Raw genomic sequence first — 21,956 nt, 5'->3', positions numbered from 1 at the left:
CATCGTTGGCTGGCTCATTTGGTCCGTCTACAAAGTTTCTTTTTTTTGGGTCAGCAAACGTACTTTAGTGGAGACGTGAAAATTGAAGCCCAATTCTCTATATGGCAGTTTTTTCCAACTTGTTATTCTTGGATCTCAAAGATTTACTCCTAAAATTTAATTTTATCCCAGCCCAAAAGGAGAGAGAAAAGTATGGCTTGGTTTGGGAGTTTAGGGGAGAAGGAAAAGAAGACACTATGTAAGAAGAATGAGGTCATTCTACCAATACCATATTAATGGGGTCGTACTCATATAATTGTTATTTTGTTGCTTATAGTTAAAATTCTAAAATAGGTAACCCAAAAACTTTTTTACTTTTGGAAAAAAAAATTCTCTTTATGGGTAAAAAAAAAAAAGAAGGAATTCATCACCCCAATTCCTTGCCACTAAAAAAATCCTCAAAATTAAACGCACCGACCCGACCCGTTACTGACCCGACCAGCCGAAAGAAGACTCGCTATTGTTCTACGGCCCGAGTATTTTCAAAACCCCAACTAAAGCCCCCCTCGCAGTAGAGTACGAAGCTCGGAAAGCAAAGAAACCAAAGACCAAACTCCCCAATCAAATCGGAACTCCGCCCAATTTAGCCCTGCAACCATGTACGGCGGAGGTAGTATCGTTCTATCTTTCTCACTCACGTAGAACACACACTTACAGGCTCAGGCACTCGCTAGCACTGACTTCACTACGTACCAGTTTAAATTTGTTTTATTTATGTGCATTTTTCTCTGCTATGTATAAAAAAAAAAAAGATGAGGTATTAGCTATAGTGGTGGACTTAGGCTCACACACTTGCAAAGCTGGTTATGCCGGCGAAGATGCTCCGAAAGCCGTCTTTCCTTCGGTAAGCCACTGCTAGTAGTCTATTTCAGCTCAATATATTCGCGAATTTACTGCATTTATTATCATGATTTTGCAATGTGGCTAGAATTTTACTGTTCTGGAGCTGAATTTTTCTCCAAGTTTGAATTTTTTGTTTTACCTTCTTTTGCACCTGATTTATGTTAATCTCATTCGAGTTTCTTCTTAATGTAACCATTAAAGTTTGATTTTGATAGTCGTCGTTCTTCCTTTTCTTTTGGTCCTCGTTTGTTGGATGTGAACTTCTTACACTGGGAGATTTTAAAGGTTGGAACGTGGAATCATGGTTACAAGGAACTGAACCTACAGTTTAAGAAAAAAGAACTAACCATAGGACAGACCAACCTAAGAAGTTGATTGTGAACATGTACAGGGGGTTTAAGTTGTTGTGTTGTTTTACTTTTGCCATTGTGGATAGTGCTAATTTTTCTTCGATTTACTTTCTTTTGGCTCTTTAAGGAGAATTTTTTTGACAAGGCAGTTGAATAAAATGGATTTTATGCATGGAAGGAAAATTGAAGTGCCAACTTGCTATAGATTGCAAGGGGATCTATACTAAAGATTGAAGGTTTAAATGTCGAACATACGGCAGAATTATGGACTTCACTTTTCTGATATTCACCATATTGCTACACGAGGGGTCTTTGAAGGAAAAGGGTCTTGTTTTGGTAAGATGATGCATCAACTATTTGATCATTTATCAGGTTGTTACATTGGCTCTAGAATCTTAATGAAGACTTATCTTTATCGTGAACGTGAAGCTTGATGGAGATTAAATACAGGATAACTGATGCTTCTAAAACATACTGGTGAATGTAGCGTCTAATGGGTGCACAGTAAACAGCTGACATAAGATTTGTATTGTATAAGGTTATTGGATCAATTGATCAAATGGAAGTTGATGAGCCGGATAATCCAGACAAGAATTCTGGATCTGTTCCAGATTCTAAATCCAAGGCTAAGCGAAAGTTATACGTAGGATCCCAGGCCTTGGGATTCCGCCGGGATCATGTGGAGGTCAGTCAGAGGAACATCTTTTAGATAGGTTTTGGCTTGCACGTTCAACCTCTTTTCTTATTGAGCTTGTGATATTCTATTTTCTCAGGTCCTATCTCCAATTAAGGATGGGATAGTTGCTGATTGGGAAATTGTTGAAAGCATATGGGATCATGCCTTCAAGTAATCAAATTTGCATATTCATTTTGGTTCAAATTGTATTCTAAGCATATGGAATCTCTGTGCTGCATCACCTGCTTAGTAGTTACAAGGGATGCAACAATGGTTTGCTTACTAAATGGATCAGACCTTAGCAATAGGGAAAATTTATGAATAGCATATTGGCGGGGAGTAATAGCGAATTCAACTTAAATAATTTCAACACATCCAGCTCTGTTCAAATCTTTAATATTTTGATTCTCATCTTGGAGGTCCTAGATAACATATGTAACTAATCTTGTACTTCTTCTCATCGTCAGACTGATACCACTTTAGTGGAATAATTGTTTTCCTATTCTAGAATTCATTTAGATTTACTAGAAGACAGGAGAAAAGGGGAGCTTTTATGTGCTGGTGTATTGTCTTCAGCGATGGATAAATACATCCCATCCTTTCCATTGTCATGCACTGCTTGTGGAAAAATGTGTTTTTCCTTTTTTCTCTTAGTTGTGCATCTCCGCATTGTTTTTGAATGGTACAGCCATCTCTACCATTCAATGAATATTATAATTCATAATTCATACTATCACTTGCTTTGTCATTTGTAGGGAATGCCTCTTGATTGATCCTAAGGAGCATCCCATGCTGCTTGCTGAGCCATGTGCTAATTCTCAACAACAGAGAGAAAAGTGAGATGATAATAAAAAATTCAGAATCCCGCAATGGATCCTTCTTTAGTCCTTTATATGCCTATATGTTTTATTACTTGCATGACATCTCTCATACATGTGACCTGGAAGGTCCTTTTGCTTCTTGCTCCAAAAGATTAGTGTTACTAAGTTTCTAATATAGTGGTGATGCTTGATTTATAAGTTAAATTTTTCTCATATAATTTTGGGGGGTATGGGTGGATAAGTCTGTCTTTGCAAGGTAAGCTCTGGTTATTTTTGTCTCTCTTCTTTTGAGATTTCAGTCATTTGAGATGTATGTACTTTTCTTCCATTTCCCATTATTTTGAGAGACATAAGAAAGGAGATGGTGGTATTCCATGTGGCTGTCTAAACAACAATTCTTAAGTATGCAGATCTCTTAAACCATGCACGGTTTGGAGAATCATAGCTCAAATTTTTTGGCTCAACATGGATATCCTTTTCTTCGCCAGGCTTTTAGGACCTTTTTTTTTTTTTTTTTTTTTTTTTTTTAAACAAGTAACTTTTTATTCAATCCAAAAAAAACAGTTACAAGCGATTTCGAGCCTCCTATCCCTTACTCAAGTACAAATCTAAAAGCCGGGACTTGGGCAGCATCCATAGCAATACGTCCCCGAACCTGCCGCGGCTTTTAGGACCTTATTAATTGCCATTGGAAAATAAAGATGGTCTGAAAATGCACATCTAGCAAAGTATAAGTAAGTGCTTGTGGCAGTTTCCTGCTCTAGCCTTTAGGAGGTCTTTCTCATCATTTGTTGGAACATTCATTGTCCAATAAATCTTGCTTATAAAGACAAGAAGCGATGAGGTTTGCTGCTATATTAGACTTGTTTAGTACTGACCGGAATTGCCTAAACATATGCCTCATTGCATGGGCTACTTTTAGAGACCTTTATGCTGATGAGTTTAGATTAACTAATCTACTGTCTTGGTTCAAATTATCAAATAACTAGAGAAACAAATGATGCATTTTGACAAATGATGCTGATGAGTTTTTTTGACAAATGATCCATTTTGAATTCTCTTGATTGCTTTTGGTTTGATTTGAAATTCCATTTACTGACATGATCTAATCTGTCAGACTATTCCTGGTATGGAGAATTTTGCCGAGACTGCTCCTTCTGTTCGTGGACTGCCACAAATGGTAAATCCTGTCATTTTGCACTTTTATCCATGAGCTGGGGATCTAGCTACCATTATTCTCTTTTTACTTTTACAATATATCCTTCTAAAATTCTTCAGGTCTTGGAGAGCATAAATAAGTGTGATGTGGATATTAGGAGAGAACTCTTCAGCAGTATACTGGTAAATTTTCAACCCTTCAATGTGAATAAGTACCTTAATTACACCAAAATGTATAAGGCTGTTATCTAGACTTTTTTTTTTCTGTCGACAATAAATTATTTTTTCCCCTGTTGGTTATCAAAAATCTCTGCAATTTTAGTGAGGTAAACCTTGTATGTAGTGCTTCATCTTGCAGCTGTTCCCCTTTTTCCTTGGATTTCCAGCTTCCCATATATTCTCTTCATAGTATTTATGCATAATTGGCTGTGTCCCAATAAATTTGCCTCTCTCCACGAACTCAGACATCTTACTTAATTCCTACTTTTTCACTCTGATGATATTCCTATAGTAGCGGGATATTATTTTTTGTCCTTTTTTCAGTGCAGATGCACATCAAGGATTCCTGCTGTTATATTTAGGTTTTGCTAACTTCTTTTTAAGCTTGTTTTAGCTCAATGACTCTTAAAAGATGATGTCTTCCACTCAAGTTTCTGTTCTGTCCCCCAGATCATTGTATTTGCATAGTTACCTTTTGTGTTGTCTTTAGGAAACATATCTTGTACTTAGAAGAGTGGATCATATAGTATCTGATTTGATTTCAACCTTACACAGCTTGCTGGTGGCACTGCATCCATGCAACAGTTAAAGGAACGTCTGGAGAAAGACTTGCTAGAGGTAGGTTTTTTTCAGTCAGATTTCTGTATTTAAAAGAAAAAGAAGTCCTTGTTCTGGTACTCTCCCCAAAAGAGGAGAGGGAAAATAAAAAGGAAACTCAGAAGCCCAAAGTTGTGTGATGAAGGAAAAGATGAAAGAAAGGGAAGGAAGAAAAGATCAGATATGTGGCTATCTAGTTATTTCTGACATCAAATGCTTAATGTTGAGAGAATGCACAGCTTATTGCAACGTGATGATTCAAGTTTGTCCAGTGGTTTTAGTTAATGCTTGAGATTTTTCTTATGTCTGGGTCTACCGTTTGCAGGAATCTCCTCAAGCTGCTAGAGTGAAAGTTTTGGCAAGTGGAAATGCAACAGAAAGGAGATTCAGGTAGACTAACTTGCTTGATGGGAAAATTTTTTTTTTTTAAAAAAATGAAAAATGGAAATCAATGTGTTCTATCTTCTGCATGTGTAGATGGGTGGATGTAGATTGCTGTTGTCCTTTCCTTCCCATGTTATTTTCATTTCTTCAAGAACCAAATTTTCAGGTTGAACATTGTGAATTGTTACATAAATCGGCATCTCTTTGGGAGGCGGCTCAATAGAAAAGCCATTAGGTTACAGCATTGATGTTACGTGTCACTTAGGAATTCGCCATATGGAGAGGGTAAATCATGTTGGTAACTGGCAGATATGCTTTTGTTTCATTCCTGTATTCCTTGCCTCAGTGCTTCCTCCAAAGCTGCATGTTTAGACCAAATTGCTTCTGTTTTATGATTGAACTTGAAGAGGATATTGCATTCATGTTAGCATCCTACGCGTTGACTAACTCGTCGCATTCAGTGTTTGGATAGGTGGGAGTATAATGGCGTCGCTTGGATCCTTTCAGCAAATGTGGTTTTCAAAGTCTGAGTAGGCTTTTACATCCACTCCACCTTTGAATATTCAACTTTTCTCCTTTTTTCTCCCCATATTCAGTCCGTTTTGTCTCTTGATTAACAGGTTCGAGGAACATGGAGCTTCTTATGTTCAAAGAAAATGCCCGTAAAAGTACTTGACTGGTGCGGACAATTATCACATTAGACAGAAATTCATGGAGCTGACTTCACTTTGATTAGTTTGCTGACGGTATGGGTTGCTTGGTTTTAATATCCTGCTCTATAGGTGCCCAAACAATGTAATATATATATATATATATATATATATATATATATATATACTGTACCGCTCGCGGATCGTTGCTAATGTTGTACAATTACGTTGCCTAGTGGGTAGGCCTGTTAACGGTTCGGGTTCGGATCCATGAAATTATTGCTGGTATGGGTAGGGATTTAATTCCGTTACTCGGATCCGGATCAGGATCCGTTTTGTTAAACAAAAAAAATGGATCGGATACGGAATATAGTATTCCGACCCGTATTAAAGAATATAAATGGATTAATAATTTAAAATAGGGATAATTGCATAAACCTACCTTGAGGTTTCTGACATTTGCACTAACATTCCATGTGGTTTGAAAAATTACACTGACCTCCCCTGAGATTACTAATCTTTTGCAAATTTAGTCCAAACGATTAAAATATTATTTTAGGGAGTGAAATTAGAATTTTGTACCAGATTTGTCCTTTGTGCTACATGTCCAATGAATGACAAAGTACTATAAATCAATTAACAATTAATAAACTTTAAGGAGTATAATTTATGAGTAAACACGCATTACTCATTTAAAGTACCGACTCTTTACGGGTATTTTATTTTCAAACATTAAATTTATGATAAATATATCAATATTTGTAAGTAAAATTCAGAAAGTGTTACAGTAATATTCTTGCTAAAAGGAAATCGGTAGGTTATTTATTTAATATAAATTAAATTTTTTTTTAAAAAAAGCAATGGCTCATAAAGTATTAATTTTTTATGGTTTTCATCCATTACATGAGTAAAGTATTCGCTCTTTATGTGCATTTTATTCTGAATCATTTAATTTATGTTAACATAAATGTTTGTAACTAAAATTGAAAAAGTGTTATATTAATATTTTTACGGAAGAGAAATTAGTAGGTTTTGTATTTAACAAAAATTAAATATTTGAAAGTAAATACAAATCTGTATTTGAGCGCAAATATTTGTATTAAATTAAATGTTTGAAAGTAAAATATCCGTAGAGAACTGGTACTTTAAATAGTTACTGACTCTTTATGGGCAAACACGCATTACTCATTTAAAGTACCAGTTCTTTACGGGTATTTTACTTTCAAATATTTAATTTATGGTAAGTATATCAATGTTTGTAAGTAAAATTCAAAAAGTGTTACAGTAATATTCTTGCAAAAAGGAAATCGGTAGGTTATTTATTTAATATAAATTAAATATTTTTTTTTTAAAAAAATGGCCCATAAAGTATTAATTCTTTATGGCTTTCATCCATTACATGAGTAAAGTATTGGCTCTTTATGGGCATTTTATTCTGAATCATTTAATTTATGTTAAATACATAAATGTTTGTAACTAAAATTGAAAAAGTGTTATATTAATATTTTTACGGAAGAGAGATTGATAGTTTTTATATTTAACAAAAATGAAATATTTGAAAGTAAATACAAATCTGTAATTGAGTGTAAGTATTTGTATTAAATTAAATGTTTGAAAATAAAACACTCATAAAGAGCCGGTACTTTAAATAGGTAATGTGTATTTGCCTATAAACTATACTCCTTAAAGTTTATTAATTGTTAATTGATTTGTAGTACTTTGCCATTCATTAGACATGTAGTACAAAGGACAAATTTGGTACAAAATTCTAATTTCACTCCCTAAAACAATATTTTAATCGTTTGGACTGAATTTGCAAAGGATTAGTAACCTCAGGGGATGTCAGTATAATTTTTCAAACTACAGGGGAGGTCAGTGTAAATGTCAGAAACCTCAGGGGAGGTTTCTGCAATTATCCCTTTAAAATATGTATATTCATCAATATAATTTGATTAGGGTGATGTATTTGAGTAAAGTCAATTTGATTTCTTTTCTTATTTGGTTTTTTTTTTGTATTAGTTAGAAATTAGTGTATAAATATATATATTTTCTCATTTTTATTAGAAATTGTAAAATTTGATAAATTTTTTCTGGTAGATCCGACCCGAATCCGAGACCCGTGGGATCCGGATCCAAAATATGGAGTAAAAGACCCGTTGGATAAACGGGTCGGATTCAGGTCCGATTTTGTATACCGGATCCGGGTCCGGGATAATGAATTTCGGTCCGGACCCCGACCCGTTGACAGGCCTACTAGTAGGGATTATAATATCCTCCGTACGGGTTCGTGTAGCAACATTACGGTCGCAGACATTTTAAAACTTGGGGTGATTTGTTGCTGTCTTCCAGGAGTACTTAGTGAGAGAGGGATTGAATTTCTGCATGTTAAATTTAATAAAAGTCTGAAATGATTTGGTGCAAGTGCAGCTTTGGAAAGCTAAAAGCTATTTCCCCCAACAACTAAAAATGCACTAATGGTCATGCTCTGATTGCCACTGGCCATTTGGTCCAGTGGTCATCACCATTAAAGGTGATGCTGGAGGTCAGGGGTTCAATCCCTGCCTCCCACAAATTTGTCACAATTTGAGGGGTTCAATCTCTGCCTCCCACAAATTTGTTACAATTTGTGACGGTCTTAATTGACCTTTATCGATGGAGTCTTGCGACAAAAAAGTCATGCTCTGATTCCAACATCTAAGCAACTTCATTTTCTTTCCAATGCAAGTCAATATTCTTAATAGTTAAAACCCCTTCCGTCTTCTTCTGCTTTAAAATTGGTTTTGAGCATTCTTGGCTCTGGTCAAAGCTGGACAAACAAGAACACGTGGCTCTTCCTTAGATTGGCAAGTGTGGTAAAGTGGAACAGAAAAAATGCAACACACACACACACACATATATATATATATATATATATATATATATATATATATATATATATAATGCAAGGACATGGTTGGATAATAAAAGAAAAAAAGAACTAACTTTTTTTTGTTTTTTCTTTTTCGGATTATATGGGAGTGTTTGGATAGCAAAAATATCTCAAATTACTTGCATCATAAACACATTTTTCAACCACCTTTTTATATTTTCAATCATTTTTTTATCTCACATACATCACATCACAAAAAATACTATAATAATAATATTTCAAATAATATAATCCCTTTCTTGGCTATGGTCGAAGTTGGACAAATAAGAACATGTGGCCCTTCCTTTAGATAGGTAAGTGTTGTAAGAGGAACATAAAAAATGCAACATCTTCCCAAAAAAATATATACACACACGCACACGAGGACATGGCTTGATAATAATATGTTAGGTTAATATTTTTTTGAAGAAAAATATAAAGAGAATTAACTCTTTTTCATTTTTTTTAGATTCTATTGTTGATATGAATAATCACTTTCTTGATTATGATGGGAGCATGACATATAAGAATACGTGGCTCTTCCTTAGATAGGCAAGTGTTGCAAGAGAAACAGGAAAAATGCAACATCTTCCCCAAAATATACATACATATATATATATATATATATATATATATATATATATATATATGTGATGACTTGACAATAATCTCTCAGGTTAATATTTTTTCTGGAGAAAAAATATAAAATGGATTAACTCTTTTTTGCTTTTTCTTTTTTGGATTATATTGTTCATACGGATAATGACTTTCTTGCCTGCGTTACTGCGTATAGAGCTGTTAAGTGAATCGAGTAGCTCGAAAGCTCGTTAGAGCTCGACTCGTTAAGGCTCGAGCTTGGCTCGTTAATTTTGGTTAATGAGTCGAGTTCGAGCTCGAAACATGCTCGTTTAGTTAACGAGCCGAGTAAGCTCGGCTCGTTTGATACTCGAGTAGCTCGTTAGAGCTCGTTAATGAATGGCATATTTGTCATTTTAGAAATCAAAATTATAAAAATTAAAAATTATAGGTTTTTATTAAGGTTGATTTGCACGAGCTCGAGCTCGAGCTCGTGAAACTCGACTCGTTTGTGATAAACGAGTCAAGCTCGAGCTCGAGCTCGAGCCACATGTATATTTAACGAGCCGAGTTCGAACACATTTTAAAACTCGTTTTCCTAACGAGCTCGAGTAGAGCTCGGCTCGAATTAAACTCGAGTCGAGCTCGGCAGCCAAATACTCGGCTCGACTCGGCTCGATTAACAGCTCTAACTGCGTATAAGGTTTTCCCTTCGTTTCAATTTACTTCGCAGCAATGCTCTGAACACAGCCAACTGCCCTGCCATACTGCATTATTTGCCGATTGCCAATGATAGTCCATCCTTCAGGCAACTTGAGATCTCACTAAATTCAGTACTTACTGGTCTCCGCAAATGCAAGGTTAACCTTACCCAGACGTAATTTTTTTACAGGAATAATTTCAGAAATCTCCCTTGAGGTTTGTGGCAATTTCACTTAGCACCTTTAAACTTTAAAAAATCACTTGCCTTCCTTATTTTTAACTTTTTTGTAACATTGCCAACCCATTTCAAATATATTATTAAAAAAAACTCATTTGTAGGTAGATAATATAATTTCATTTCAGTATTGCCCTTCTCTTGTGAACCATTTTGTTGACATAACAAAACTAGTTAATCTCTTAACTTTTGAACACTTGGCCGATGTGATTTTTTAATTAGGAATTGCAAAGTGTTAACAAGGTTGAAAGACCTATTAATAATTTTCGTGTTAACAAGAAATATACTAAAAATTTAAAAATCAAAGTAATTTGGAAAATTCACAAAAGTTGCCTAAGAATTGTACAATGAAAATAATAGCAATTTTCACCTTGAAAACACCTCAAATATGTTTTTAAATTTATAGTTAAGAATTTTATCTTATTCAAGTTTTCAAGCCATTGATCTGGTCAAAGAATTATAAAATTCAAAAAAAATTGTACACAATTCTTAAATCCTTAATTTCATCCATAAACACTTCTGAATTAAAAACAATAATTTGTGATCTCTGAGAAAACCTCAAATGAGTTTGTGAACATAAATATTTTGCCTTTTTTATGATTTACAAGTCATCAATCTGGACAAGGAATTTAGAAAATTTTAAAAAAATTTAAAATTTTGAAAAGCTCCTCAAATTAACCAAAAGCACTTTATAATAAAGGAATAATCCTTTTTGACTTGAAAACACTTTGAATATAATATTAAAATAAATTTTTGGTACATTAAAATATCTAAGATTATACTGTATCAATCAAAATTTACACATTTGTACCGTTTGTTTTATTTTTAGCTTTTTATTACATGCTTTCAATTTTGAAAAAAAAAAAAAGAGTAAGCCAACAAAGGGCACATTTGGAATGAAAATATCTCCGCTATCCAAAAGATGAGTTTTTAAATATTATGTTTCATAATAAGTTGTCACTGTTACAAAAAGTTAAAAATAGGGAAGACAAATGATTTTTTTGAATTAAAGGGTGCCAAGTGAAAATTTTAGAAACATCAAGGGAGGTTTGTGCAATTATCCCTTTTCTAATGCATAAAAAAACTACGAAGATAAGGTAGCACTTTGATTCTCATCCGATGCCATTAAAAGGGGATGATCTATCAGAACATAAATTGGAAAACTTATGAACATGATTGTCTTTTTCTTCAGAGTTTGATTGCACATGAGTTTCCAAGTAAACTTGGAACGTGAACGATAAGAACATTGATCTATTATTAGGTACCATAACTTATCATCGAATTATCCATTTGGTATGTGAGGTCTCAAGTCTTCACCTGCGTGTGCTGCAATTGTGCATCACTAATCAAACAAATCGGCATCATTACTCGCAGTTCATGGGGTGCCCTGATGAGAGTTCTTACAGCACAAAAGAGTCAGCAACATTAACTACATTAACTGCAGTACAGCAATTCACTTCCAAAACTACCAATCTTGCAGGCCCTATACAGGTGGATCCATCTACCTCAAATATATAATGAAACAAAAGTAGTTAGAGAGTCAGTTTCCTTCCTCCAAAACTAAATGAACCATTGCTCTAGGGGCAAATTGCACATTCACTAAAATCTCTCGTGGCTTCAGAGAACTCACCACCACCACCACGCAAAGAGCCGTCAAGCATCACCATCATTTATAACAAGAAGAAGATAAATTAAAGATAGACAGAGGGAAGAGAGATCACTTGCACCAACCATCTTTGCACTCAACCGACAAGAAAAAAGATAAGAGCATCAAGTAGAAAGACTGTGAATAGCTCAAAAAGAAGGAATGTAAATAAAACAGGAGTTTCGACTCTGGAGTTTCTCTGCAGCACAAATAAAAAACCAGGCAAACAAAAAGAAGGGATTGCCAAGAAATCACGAAAGAACAAGAAGACAAGCTTTGCACGAGGCTTCATTAACAAATGGTTTGTCTAGATAGTGAAATTATTTCAAATAATATTTCGCTTGCATCATAAACATATTTTTTTACATATCTTTTTATATTTTCAACCACTTTTTTATCTCACATACATCACATCACAAAAAGTATTAGAGTAATTATTTCAAATAATACCCTATTCAAACAATTAGATCTCGTACTAGCCACACTTTAAATCAACAAGTTGATTTCCTAATCAAACATCCAAACTCGAAAGCTAAAATACTATTATAATCAAGGTCGAAAAATGAATGAAAATTAATCCATTGCGTTAACCAATCCCAATCCATGCATTACCACCAATACCCAAACTCCTGAAAAAGAAAAGAAAAAAGGAAAATGTCAAGAGGATTAACTTTAGAGAGCGGTTTCATGCTTCTTTCAAACTTTAAATGCTCCTCTTGTTCTCATCCTCAACAGGAAACAACCCTGACCTGAGGACCCCCCTCCTTTCCCTACCCCTCCTTTGCCTTACGTCCTTTACTTAAGCCCCATTCCCAGCTCTCACTTTAACTCACTCCTCTGAACCTATCAAGAACACAACAACGACGACTACATGGCTCAAACTCCAAGCCCCATTCTCTCCTTCTTCTTAGTTCTCGCTTTCTTGCTTTCCTTTACCTCTGTATCGAATTCCATTCGTGATCATCAACACAACAGCTACCAAATTTTTGATGTTTCAGCCGTTATCCAAAAAACCCATCAAGTTTTCACTCAAACCCCACAAGCCCAGCAGGAAGAAGAAGCTAAGCCTACCATCACTGCCACCGCACAACATAACTCTTCGGTTCTCTCATTTTCACTGCACCCAAGGGCTTCCGTGAAAAATCCGCAGCACAAAGATTATTCTTACCTCACGCGCGCCCGTATCGCCCGTGACTCGGCCCAAGTTAACTCTCTCAACTCCAAGCTCGAGTTCGCTCTCTCCGGCTACACCCAAGCGGACCTCAAACCGGTTCCGACCGCCATCCAACCGGAGGACCTGGAGACGCCGTTAACTTCCGGGGTAAGTCAGGGAAGCGGAGAGTACTTTGCCCGTATGGGCGTGGGTCGACCCGGTAGATCATATTACATGGTTATCGACACCGGAAGCGACCTCAGCTGGCTCCAATGCCAGCCCTGCGCCGACTGCTACCAACAAACCGACCCAATATTCGACCCGAGTTCGTCATCGACTTACCGAACCGTTTCTTGCTCTGCCCAGGAATGCTCGGAGCTCCAGATTTCAGGGTGTAGTGGTGGGAAGTGTATTTATCAGATTAATTACGGGGATGGGTCCTACACGATGGGGGATTTAGCTACTGATACGGTGTCGTTTGGGAACACGGGTTCGGTCAGCGACGTACCCATCGGATGCGGGCATGATAATGTGGGCTTGTTTGTCGGCGCGGCTGGCTTAGTTGGACTGGCTCGAGCCCCTTTATCATTGCCTGGCCGACTGAGAGCGACGTCGTTTTCTTACTGTTTAGTGAACCGCGACTCCAGCTCGTCTTCGACTCTGGATTTTAACTCAGCCCCACCCGGTGACTCAGTCTTTGCTTCGATGGTTAGAAACCCGAAACTTGATCTATTTTATTACGTGGACATGGTCGGAATAAATGTCGGCGGCGAGACCCTATCGATTCCGGCGTCGGTTTTCCAGGTGGACGGAAATGGGCGCGGAGGAATTATAGTTGACTCGGGAACGGCTGTGACTCGGTTGAATACACAGGCGTATAACGCGCTGCGCGATGCGTTTAAGAAGTACGCATCAGATTTGCCTTCGTCCAGTGGGTTCTCTTTGTTCGACACGTGTTATGATTTTTCATCTGTCGGCGGTTCGGTAAGGGTTCCAACGGTGTCGTTTTTGCTCGCCAGTGGGAAGAGGCTGTTATTGAAGCCGAGTAATTACTTGGTGCCGGTTGATGGGCGGGGGAAATTTTGTTTGGCATTTGCTCCGACGAGTTCACTGTCTATTATCGGTAATGTGCAGCAGCAAGGGACACGTGTCAGTTTCGACCTGGCTAACAGGCAGTTTGGTTTTAGCCCCAATAAATGTTAGTAGCACATTTGGTGCAAATATTTAGTGTTTAAATTTCAATCGTAATTATAAGCTGGTAATTGCAGATTTAAGGTTTACCCAAAAAAAAAAAGAAAAAAAGAAAAAGCTTTCCAGAATTAAAGTTGGAAACTGTGAGGAGTGGGGAGGAGTATACATACTTTAATTGTTAGTATGGGTGGACATTAATTGTGTGTAAATGTTGATGGACCAGTGGTGGATGGAAATGGTCCCACCATTTCCACCTATGAAATTAATACTGCAAGTTATAAATTTTGTAGTTCCTCGCCTCAGTAGTAGTTGCTTGATTTGCAAATGCACAAAAGATCTAAAATTTGATTGCAGAAGAGAAATTGCTTTTGTTGTTCAAATTAGAGAAAGAATACACATGAGAATAGATTTCCAACATTTACACCATTCACTTGTTTTGGCCTAAGCTTACCGTAATCTTCATGCTACTTGAAAAATCTCTTTTCCCTCCCTCGTGCTCATAAAAATTACTAATGCACTGTTGAGATTTCGGACCTCTTAAGCAAAAGAATCAAAATGGAAGAAAAAATAATAATAATAAAGCTTTCCCTCAACTTTGAGATTGTGCCATTATTATTATTATTATTATAATTCTCCATCCTTGTAATAGATTCTGTGACACATCAAAGACTAGTGCGATTATGCCATTTTTTATTTTTTTTTTTCAATGGTAGAATTCTTATAACCTAATTTAACCTAATCTAGAAGAAAGGGAGGGGGACTCAATGTGAGTCGAGATCCCATCGAAGAAAGCTAATTAAGTCTGCCACATAAAGTGGCAGTTAGTGGGAGGTCAAGGGTCTCTACCAAAACTGGTGGTGACTCTGGTGACCACCAGGCCTACAACTTTTGCTTTGCTAATCTCTAATATGGACACAGGACAGTGATGGAAAAAGAAGACGAGGACTTCTGATAACCATATATATATATATATATATATATAGATTTTTGTACACAATATTGTATTATTGTGAACGCCACAGCAACTTGGTACAATGAATTGCATTCATGCATTTAGCTTTTCTTTCGAGATGTTTGTATTAGTGTTTGTGAGGGAGAGTTCACATGAATTGATAGCGATGCATTACCTAAAAACAAACATTCCTATGATGTTCAAAATCTGTAGCAAGATTGGTGAGTATGTGGATGTCGTTATTATTCCCCAATACTCCCAGCATACACTATAATCATTGATCAAAGGTACCTGTTCAGTACTATAGCTTTGTAGTGGAAGGCAAATGATTCAATGTACTCTTTTTGTCTGTGTCACCTTTCTGTTTTGATCATATCCCATAACTTTTGATCGCCCAGAATGGCGCCAAGAAAACAATAATCTTTCCACCTCAATTGCCACGTGCACAAGATTCAAACTCTGAACCGGACAGACAGCAGGAAAAACTCTAAGAGCCCTTTTCTTTTCTGACCATTGGACAAACTCCATTGATTAGTTGGTATGGTTATTTCACTTTAAAGCAGGGAAAAGAAAGAAAAGGAAAGAACGAAATGACTTGAAAAAGTGATGCGAACTTGGTACCGGAGGCTTCGTATACTTGGTTGCAGAATTTGTCTGCAACAGAATCTAGTGAGCTGTGATTAACAGAACAGAAAAGGAGAACAGCATATTTTCTTTACTGACTGGCAAATCTTGATTGGTTATTAATCTGCAGAACATTTCTCAGTATATGAAAAATCATTGAATCTATCAAATTACACATAGAGACAGGATAAAGGGAGCGACTGATTAAGAATAAGAATTTGCAGGTTATGAAAATGCTTTCTTGGCTGAGAGAGAGAGAGAGAAGCTATTGTCATATTGCTTATTTATCAACCTGCAAACCTGTGCATGTGAGGGTTACGCAAGTGTTGTTATCACCGAAGGTGGATGGATGCCCATTTATTTCTGTTCTGTTCATATATGACATGACTCGTCTAATGTCTGTCCCTTTCTTCGTTGCTTTCACTACTACTGTATTTTTAGTGAACTAATGGGACCTAAAATTTAGAGATTGAATTATTGGGGATGCATCCCCTAAATCCCACTCCACTATTTAAAACCAATAAAATGATTTTGAAGCATTAACCAATTAAATGATGCCCAGTACTAGTAGGACCTGCTTTCTTTGTTGTTCTGGGAGTGCATTATTTTGATGTAAGAGCTTGATTCCTTGATCACTCCTTTTCTTCTCTCTCTCTTTTTTTTTTTTCACAGATTCGAATCACATAAATTCCTATGCTTCCCTTAAAAGAATGAAACTATTTATGTAGACTTGATGGGGTCGATAGAGACTAAATTTGAAAAGAATAAAGTAAATGTTTATGGCTTTATGGGTAGTAATAATCTCACTAGAGCTTCTTAAGCAGATCGAGAAAGGAAGAATGAGAAAATTAAAGACTTGTTTTATGACAAAAAAAAACTCTAAGCTAGGTTGTATTATATAGTCTTTTGCTTCCGAACCCAAAAAAATAAAAAGAAAAAGAAAAGAAAAGATTGTCAGTTTCAAATCTGAGCCACCAGCCATTTCCGAAGGGGGAAATCAAAAAAATTAAATAGGTCACATACTTCTTTGTTCCTCTTAGCTTAATTTAGTGGATCAGGAAGAGTGGCAAGAAGGTCGCATGTTCCTCTGAAATTAATGAAAGTAGTCAAAGTACACTTAGTACTGATACGTAAAAAAACTCCTTGTACTAGGCTTTAGCTTCCCTAAATGGAATTGACAAAGAACGTTGAGATTTTTCAGCTATTTTCCTCTGGTTGATTATCATTTTCTGAGCATTCCATCTAACTTAACACAAAGATAGAGAGAGAGAGAGAGAGAGAGAGAGAAGATTCCGCTGTCAATTTTCTTTCTTCCGGATTGGGGTGCTTGGGTGATTTGCTGCCCACCACTCATGCAACTGGGTCCAACTTGATTGTGAAACCTAAAAAATTTAATATTTGGGTTAATTACAATTAATCCCCTTAAGGTTTATCTCACTTTTCATTTTGTCCCTAAACTTTTATTTTTATCATTTAACCCTCTAATGGACAAAATCAACCTTTTGTTATTTTGATTTTTGATTTTTGATTTTCCTTTTTTTCCCCTCCTTTATTTGTTTTTCTGTTTTTTCTTTCTTTTCTCCTCCCTCCTTCTCAACCGAAAAGTTTATTTTATCTAAGGAGCACAAACCCGTCACATAGTTACCTCATCTTATTGATGACCATTTATTGCCATTTGTATGAGTAGATAACTTCTCCACCATTCTACTGCCTAATTCCCTTCTCCCCAAAATCCACATTTCGATCTTTTCGTATGATGCCATGAGTTGTAAATTGCAATTAATGATCATTAATTAGGTCATAAATTTATCTTGTGATGGTTTCTTGAGAATAAAATGAAAAGCTAGGATAGGAAGTAAAAAAAGCAAAAGAATTGAAGGTTCAAAAAATAGTGTCTTGAGGAAGGGGTATGAATATTTTGTGATCATTCGAAGAGGAGATAAATCTCTACAATTTCTCTTTTTTAGCTTCAATCACTGCGATGAGACTTCTTGTGAAAAAGCGAAAGAAGTAAAGAAAGAAGAAAGAGATAGAGAAAACAAAGGAGGAAAAAGGGGAAAGAAAAAATACAAAAGAGAGAAAAAAAATAAGAATTTAGAATAATAGAAAGGTTATTTTGTCCAATAGAAGTTAAAGTGAAACAGGAAAAATGTTAGAGAGCAAAGTGAAAAATATCCATGTTGTCGTGCATGAATAAGTAAGTATATTTGATTGTCTTTGTTTAACTTCCGTAAATATCTGATTAGTAAAGGAAATCAAGATTATCACCCATCAAGATGATGATTGACAAATGCATGCACGTTATATCGAGGATAAATCATGTATTGCTTTTGTTCTTCTACTACACAAGTATTGGAAAAAGAGAAAGTGCAATTGAAAGTCGGAAGTCAAAGTTTCACACGTTAAAATCTAAAATGTGAGATGCACATCATGGAAGTTGTTTTATATGAAAATGCAAGCTTGCTTTTTGTGACGCACATCATGTAAGCTTGTCTTTCATGATTCTGAATTTTGTACTTGATGCGACTGCCAAAAATCGCGATCCGAGCTGAGCTGCTACGAGCCGATTTGACTGAGAACGACCGAGCTGATAGAAGGTGAACGAACTGACCGACTTGCAAAGGGAGAAATGACGGGGCTTGGTTCCCCGGAATAATTCTGACGATCAAGTCAGCAAGAGCCGGAGAATAAAACTACAATGCAGAATACCGTAGATAGCCTACCTTGTGTCATCTTGTGGTGCTATATTTATAGGTTTTAGGGTGATAGTTTCCTTATAGGACTACGAGTCCTAGTCAAGGAGGAGTCTTTCTAGGGTTTCGCCCGCTAACTCCTAAAGGCTTGGGGGTTACGGCCCACTAAGCCCATCTGGCTAACTGGCGGCGGCCACGGCTAAGCTGACGCCTCTAACATCCGAACTGACTTGCCCGAGCTGCCATGCTGATACATCCGAACTAACACGTGGCCATAGATTGGCCCCCTACAGTACTTATTTTATTTCTTTCACTTTATCATAATTCTTATCGATGGAGAAAAAATTGTACTTACAAAAACTTTGAAAGAAAAAAGTTTGTTTCTCCTTTTTTTTTATTTGTCTATAAAACAATCAACATATATATATATATATATATATATATCAAAGAAAATCTTCCGATCAAGTGGACAGGTTTTTCGATATAAGACGTGGAGACACTGTATTGAAAAAAATTTTATGAACAACATATTAACCTGTCCAATTATACTGTTAGCTTACCAACTTCTTACAACCCTTTGTGCGATCATTCTTGCTGCAGAAATTATCTTCAATCTGCGGAGTTTGCATTCACCAAATTAGGACACTCTGGTCCATAACACGCAAAAAAAAAAAGTATTGTGGTAGAATGATATTAAATTTATCGTAATCTTGGGAAATTTTCAAAGATAATAAACTCCCTTGGATTATTATGGCATTCCAAATTGTACATTTGCCAATCGAAATATCCACCACTAAGGAAAGATGACAAATGTTGGGGCACCGGGGATCATGGCGGACCAACGCTTTTGGTTTGGACATCGCGTCAGTTCGTTATCCCCTTCAGATTACTTGGCCCGAAGTTCACATTACTTTTTCAAGTCCACTTGTCGGAATGTCAAGAAGTACCAGTACAAAGTTAGTGCAAGCACGGTCATATCATTCTTTTCTGATTTGATGATGAATGTTGCTCTCTGATTATTGATGGATAGATGCTACAGTACCGTTATCGTGTTCATAATGCTTTTCTTATTAAAAGTTACATCAATTGAGTTCTTTTTATCAGTTTACTTTGGCCTTTCCTTCAAAATAATAAAAAAAAAACTTTGGCCTTGTTTGGATTCCAACTTTTCTCTAAAATATTTCTTGTGAACACAGTTTTTAATACTTTTTTTTATTTTATTTACATCAAATCTTTACAATATATTTTTTTTTTCTATTTTATATAAACTAGAGAAAATTGCATTTGAAACAGACTCTTAATCACGACAACTTGAAGAAATTTTATGAAAGATTTTATAGTTGGGCTCGTTGTTTCGGCCCCCAAATAATTGCTAGCAAAACACTACTTTCATGAAACATAACAAGGCTGATTGGTTTCAGCCCAAACAAAATTTTTTAGGAATTGCTAATTTGCTATTTGGCAAAGGTTTTTAGGCATTGGTATGTGGCGATGTTTATGGTCACATGGTCTACAACCCTGTTAGTAGATCAGATTTATCCAAATATTTGCCTTGGCATTTAGTAGGACTCCATGTCCCTAAACATTGTTGATAGCTCGAGAGCTTGCTATCTTCATTTTAATTTAAAGTAAATTGGCAAAGACTTGTATAGATTCGACCCATCACTTGAAAATAAACCTTGTAAACATAAATAAATCACGTCACCCTTTTGCTTTACAATCTTCCACAAAGAATAAATCACGTTACCCTTTAACTTTACAATCTTTTCACAAAAAAAGTGATGTAATGATGTTTATGATCACATGATTTATAACCTTGTTGGTGGACCAAGTCTATCCAAATATTTATCGAGTTACGTTGAATCTTGATAGTTTTTGTGGATTTAATACTTGAGTTAGCTTTTCTAGCAAAATGAACCACACATACTCGGTCATGTCAATTAAGGTATATCTACAAGAAGAAAACCTCTCCATTATATTCGTCACAATTTGTCAGTTGCTCGTCAAGGAGAATTATACCCATCAAAACCTCCTTAACCCCCGAACTACCGAACTAGAAAGATAATTTTCTTACTATAGAGAGCTCTTTGCATAGAATTTATAGTTCTTCTAGTCCTAATTAATCCTACAAGTTATTCCTTAGCCTGGAAATATGGCAGTGCAACTAAATCTCGTGCATGGACTTCTTCTTTTGTCACTAGTTGTACATAATCGCACGCACTTTTTATTTTGTATATAGTTTTTCTTGAAAAATCTAGTCATTAACCAAATTATCTTTGCAGAAAGCATAAACGATCCTCGGGCAAGAAATTCCCACGAAGATTACAACTCTACAAACAGCATTTTTTCGTTTCTTTTTCTCAAACTGTTTTTTCAATTTCAAAACTTTTATGAATATCAATCTTTTGGTCAAAAACTCTATAAACAGCCAGAGCTTGTATATAAAAGGAAAAAAAATGAAATTCCAAATTCCTTACATGTAAAAGGAAAAGTTTGGTTATGTTATACAAAAGCCTCCCGAATATTGCACAGGAAACTTTTTACATGGGCCACATCCTTGTGTCCCACACCTCTTTAGGGAAAGAATTTGCATGTAAAGCCCTTAAAGAATATTGCTTTAATCCACAGCCCCACTTAACTTTAGATAACAAAGGCGTGATTACAGCAAAAAGGAAGTCACAGTAACCCTGCAGTCGAGCCACACAATTGCTCATCATGAAACTGCAATGTCAGTTGCCATTGTTGGCCCATCTACCTTGAAAAACATTTGTATGCGTTAGTTAGTCGTAGAGATGTCAAAATGGGTGATTTGGACGGGTTTGGGTTAGGTAAAATGGGTAATGGAAATAAGTGAGTCAACTCATTTATACCCATTTAATTATATGGGTAAGTCAAAAAATGAATTGGGTAACCCAATTACCCATTTATAACCCATTTATTTTAACTTTTTGTAAACTCATTTAAATTCATTTTTGCAAACTAAGTTATCAATTTATACCACTCTTTGTACCTATAATTAGTTTTAAATATTTATTTATAATGTTTAATAAACTTAATTACCAATTTTTTTTCATTTATACTCTATGTCACAAAATTACCTATTATTTAATAATTGAATAATAAGAATATAAAAATTTGAACTAAGTACTATAAAATTTAATATAAAAACTTAATCCAAAAATTTTGAACCCCTAACATTTTTTTCATATATAAATTTAAAATTTCATTTTAGAAAGATAAGAAAATAGACTAAAATTTATCATAAATTAGTAATGCTGAAAAATAAGCAAGTTAACAAACTAAAAGAAAATAAAATAATAAGATAAAACCAAAAAATAATAATAATGATGAAACAAAAGTAGTTAACATCATGACAAAATGAAAAATTTGAAAAAAAAAAAAGGGTGGGGGAAAAGAAGAGACTTGGGGTGAAGAGAATTCTAAATGGGTTAATTGAGTTTGATGGGTATTATTGGGTAATCCATTTATACCCATATATAAAAATTTAAAATACCTATACCCATCTATTCATGGACGGGT

At 35.6% G+C, this 21,956-nt stretch overlaps 2 protein-coding genes across 2 annotated transcripts; both read left to right on the top strand.

The window, feature by feature from the left end:
- Nucleotides 1-511: 511 nt before the first annotated feature.
- LOC113742509 (actin-related protein 4A-like) lies at nt 512-6,158 on the top strand. Its single transcript, XM_072046797.1, has 12 exons — nt 512-649; nt 792-883; nt 1,771-1,917; nt 2,006-2,079; nt 2,664-2,744; nt 3,140-3,158; nt 3,847-3,909; nt 4,008-4,070; nt 4,662-4,724; nt 5,029-5,093; nt 5,549-5,617; nt 5,708-6,158. The coding sequence occupies exons 1-12, from the start codon at nt 637-639 to the stop codon at nt 5,751-5,753; spliced, it is 795 nt and encodes a 264-aa protein (XP_071902898.1). The 5' UTR covers nt 512-636; the 3' UTR covers nt 5,754-6,158.
- Nucleotides 6,159-12,533: 6,375 nt separating this feature from the next.
- Nucleotides 12,534-14,436, top strand: LOC113742697 (protein ASPARTIC PROTEASE IN GUARD CELL 1-like). Its single transcript, XM_027270609.2, has one exon. It carries the CDS (start codon nt 12,675-12,677, stop codon nt 14,157-14,159), a length of 1,485 nt encoding a protein of 494 aa, XP_027126410.1. The 5' UTR covers nt 12,534-12,674; the 3' UTR covers nt 14,160-14,436.
- Nucleotides 14,437-21,956: the final 7,520 nt, after the last annotated feature.

This window comes from Coffea arabica, chromosome 4e (assembly GCF_036785885.1).
Source record: "Coffea arabica cultivar ET-39 chromosome 4e, Coffea Arabica ET-39 HiFi, whole genome shotgun sequence".
Classification (NCBI taxonomy): Eukaryota; Viridiplantae; Streptophyta; class Magnoliopsida; order Gentianales; family Rubiaceae; genus Coffea; species Coffea arabica.
The sequence above is the reverse complement of the archived record's forward strand: the minus strand, read 5'-3'. Positions and strand labels throughout refer to the sequence as shown.

Excerpts from the sequence above, each read along its gene's own strand:
- LOC113742509 (XM_072046797.1), top strand. Across the intron at positions 1,918-2,005 it reads TCCGCCGGGATCATGTGGAG|GTCCTATCTCCAATTAAGGA; the intron begins GTCAGTCAGAGG and ends CTATTTTCTCAG. Across the intron at positions 5,094-5,548 it reads GCAACAGAAAGGAGATTCAG|TGTTTGGATAGGTGGGAGTA; the intron begins GTAGACTAACTT and ends CGTCGCATTCAG.
- LOC113742697 (XM_027270609.2), top strand. The coding sequence starts at position 12,675 with ATGGCTCAAACTCCAAGCCCCATTCTCTCCTTCTTCTTAGTTCTCGCT.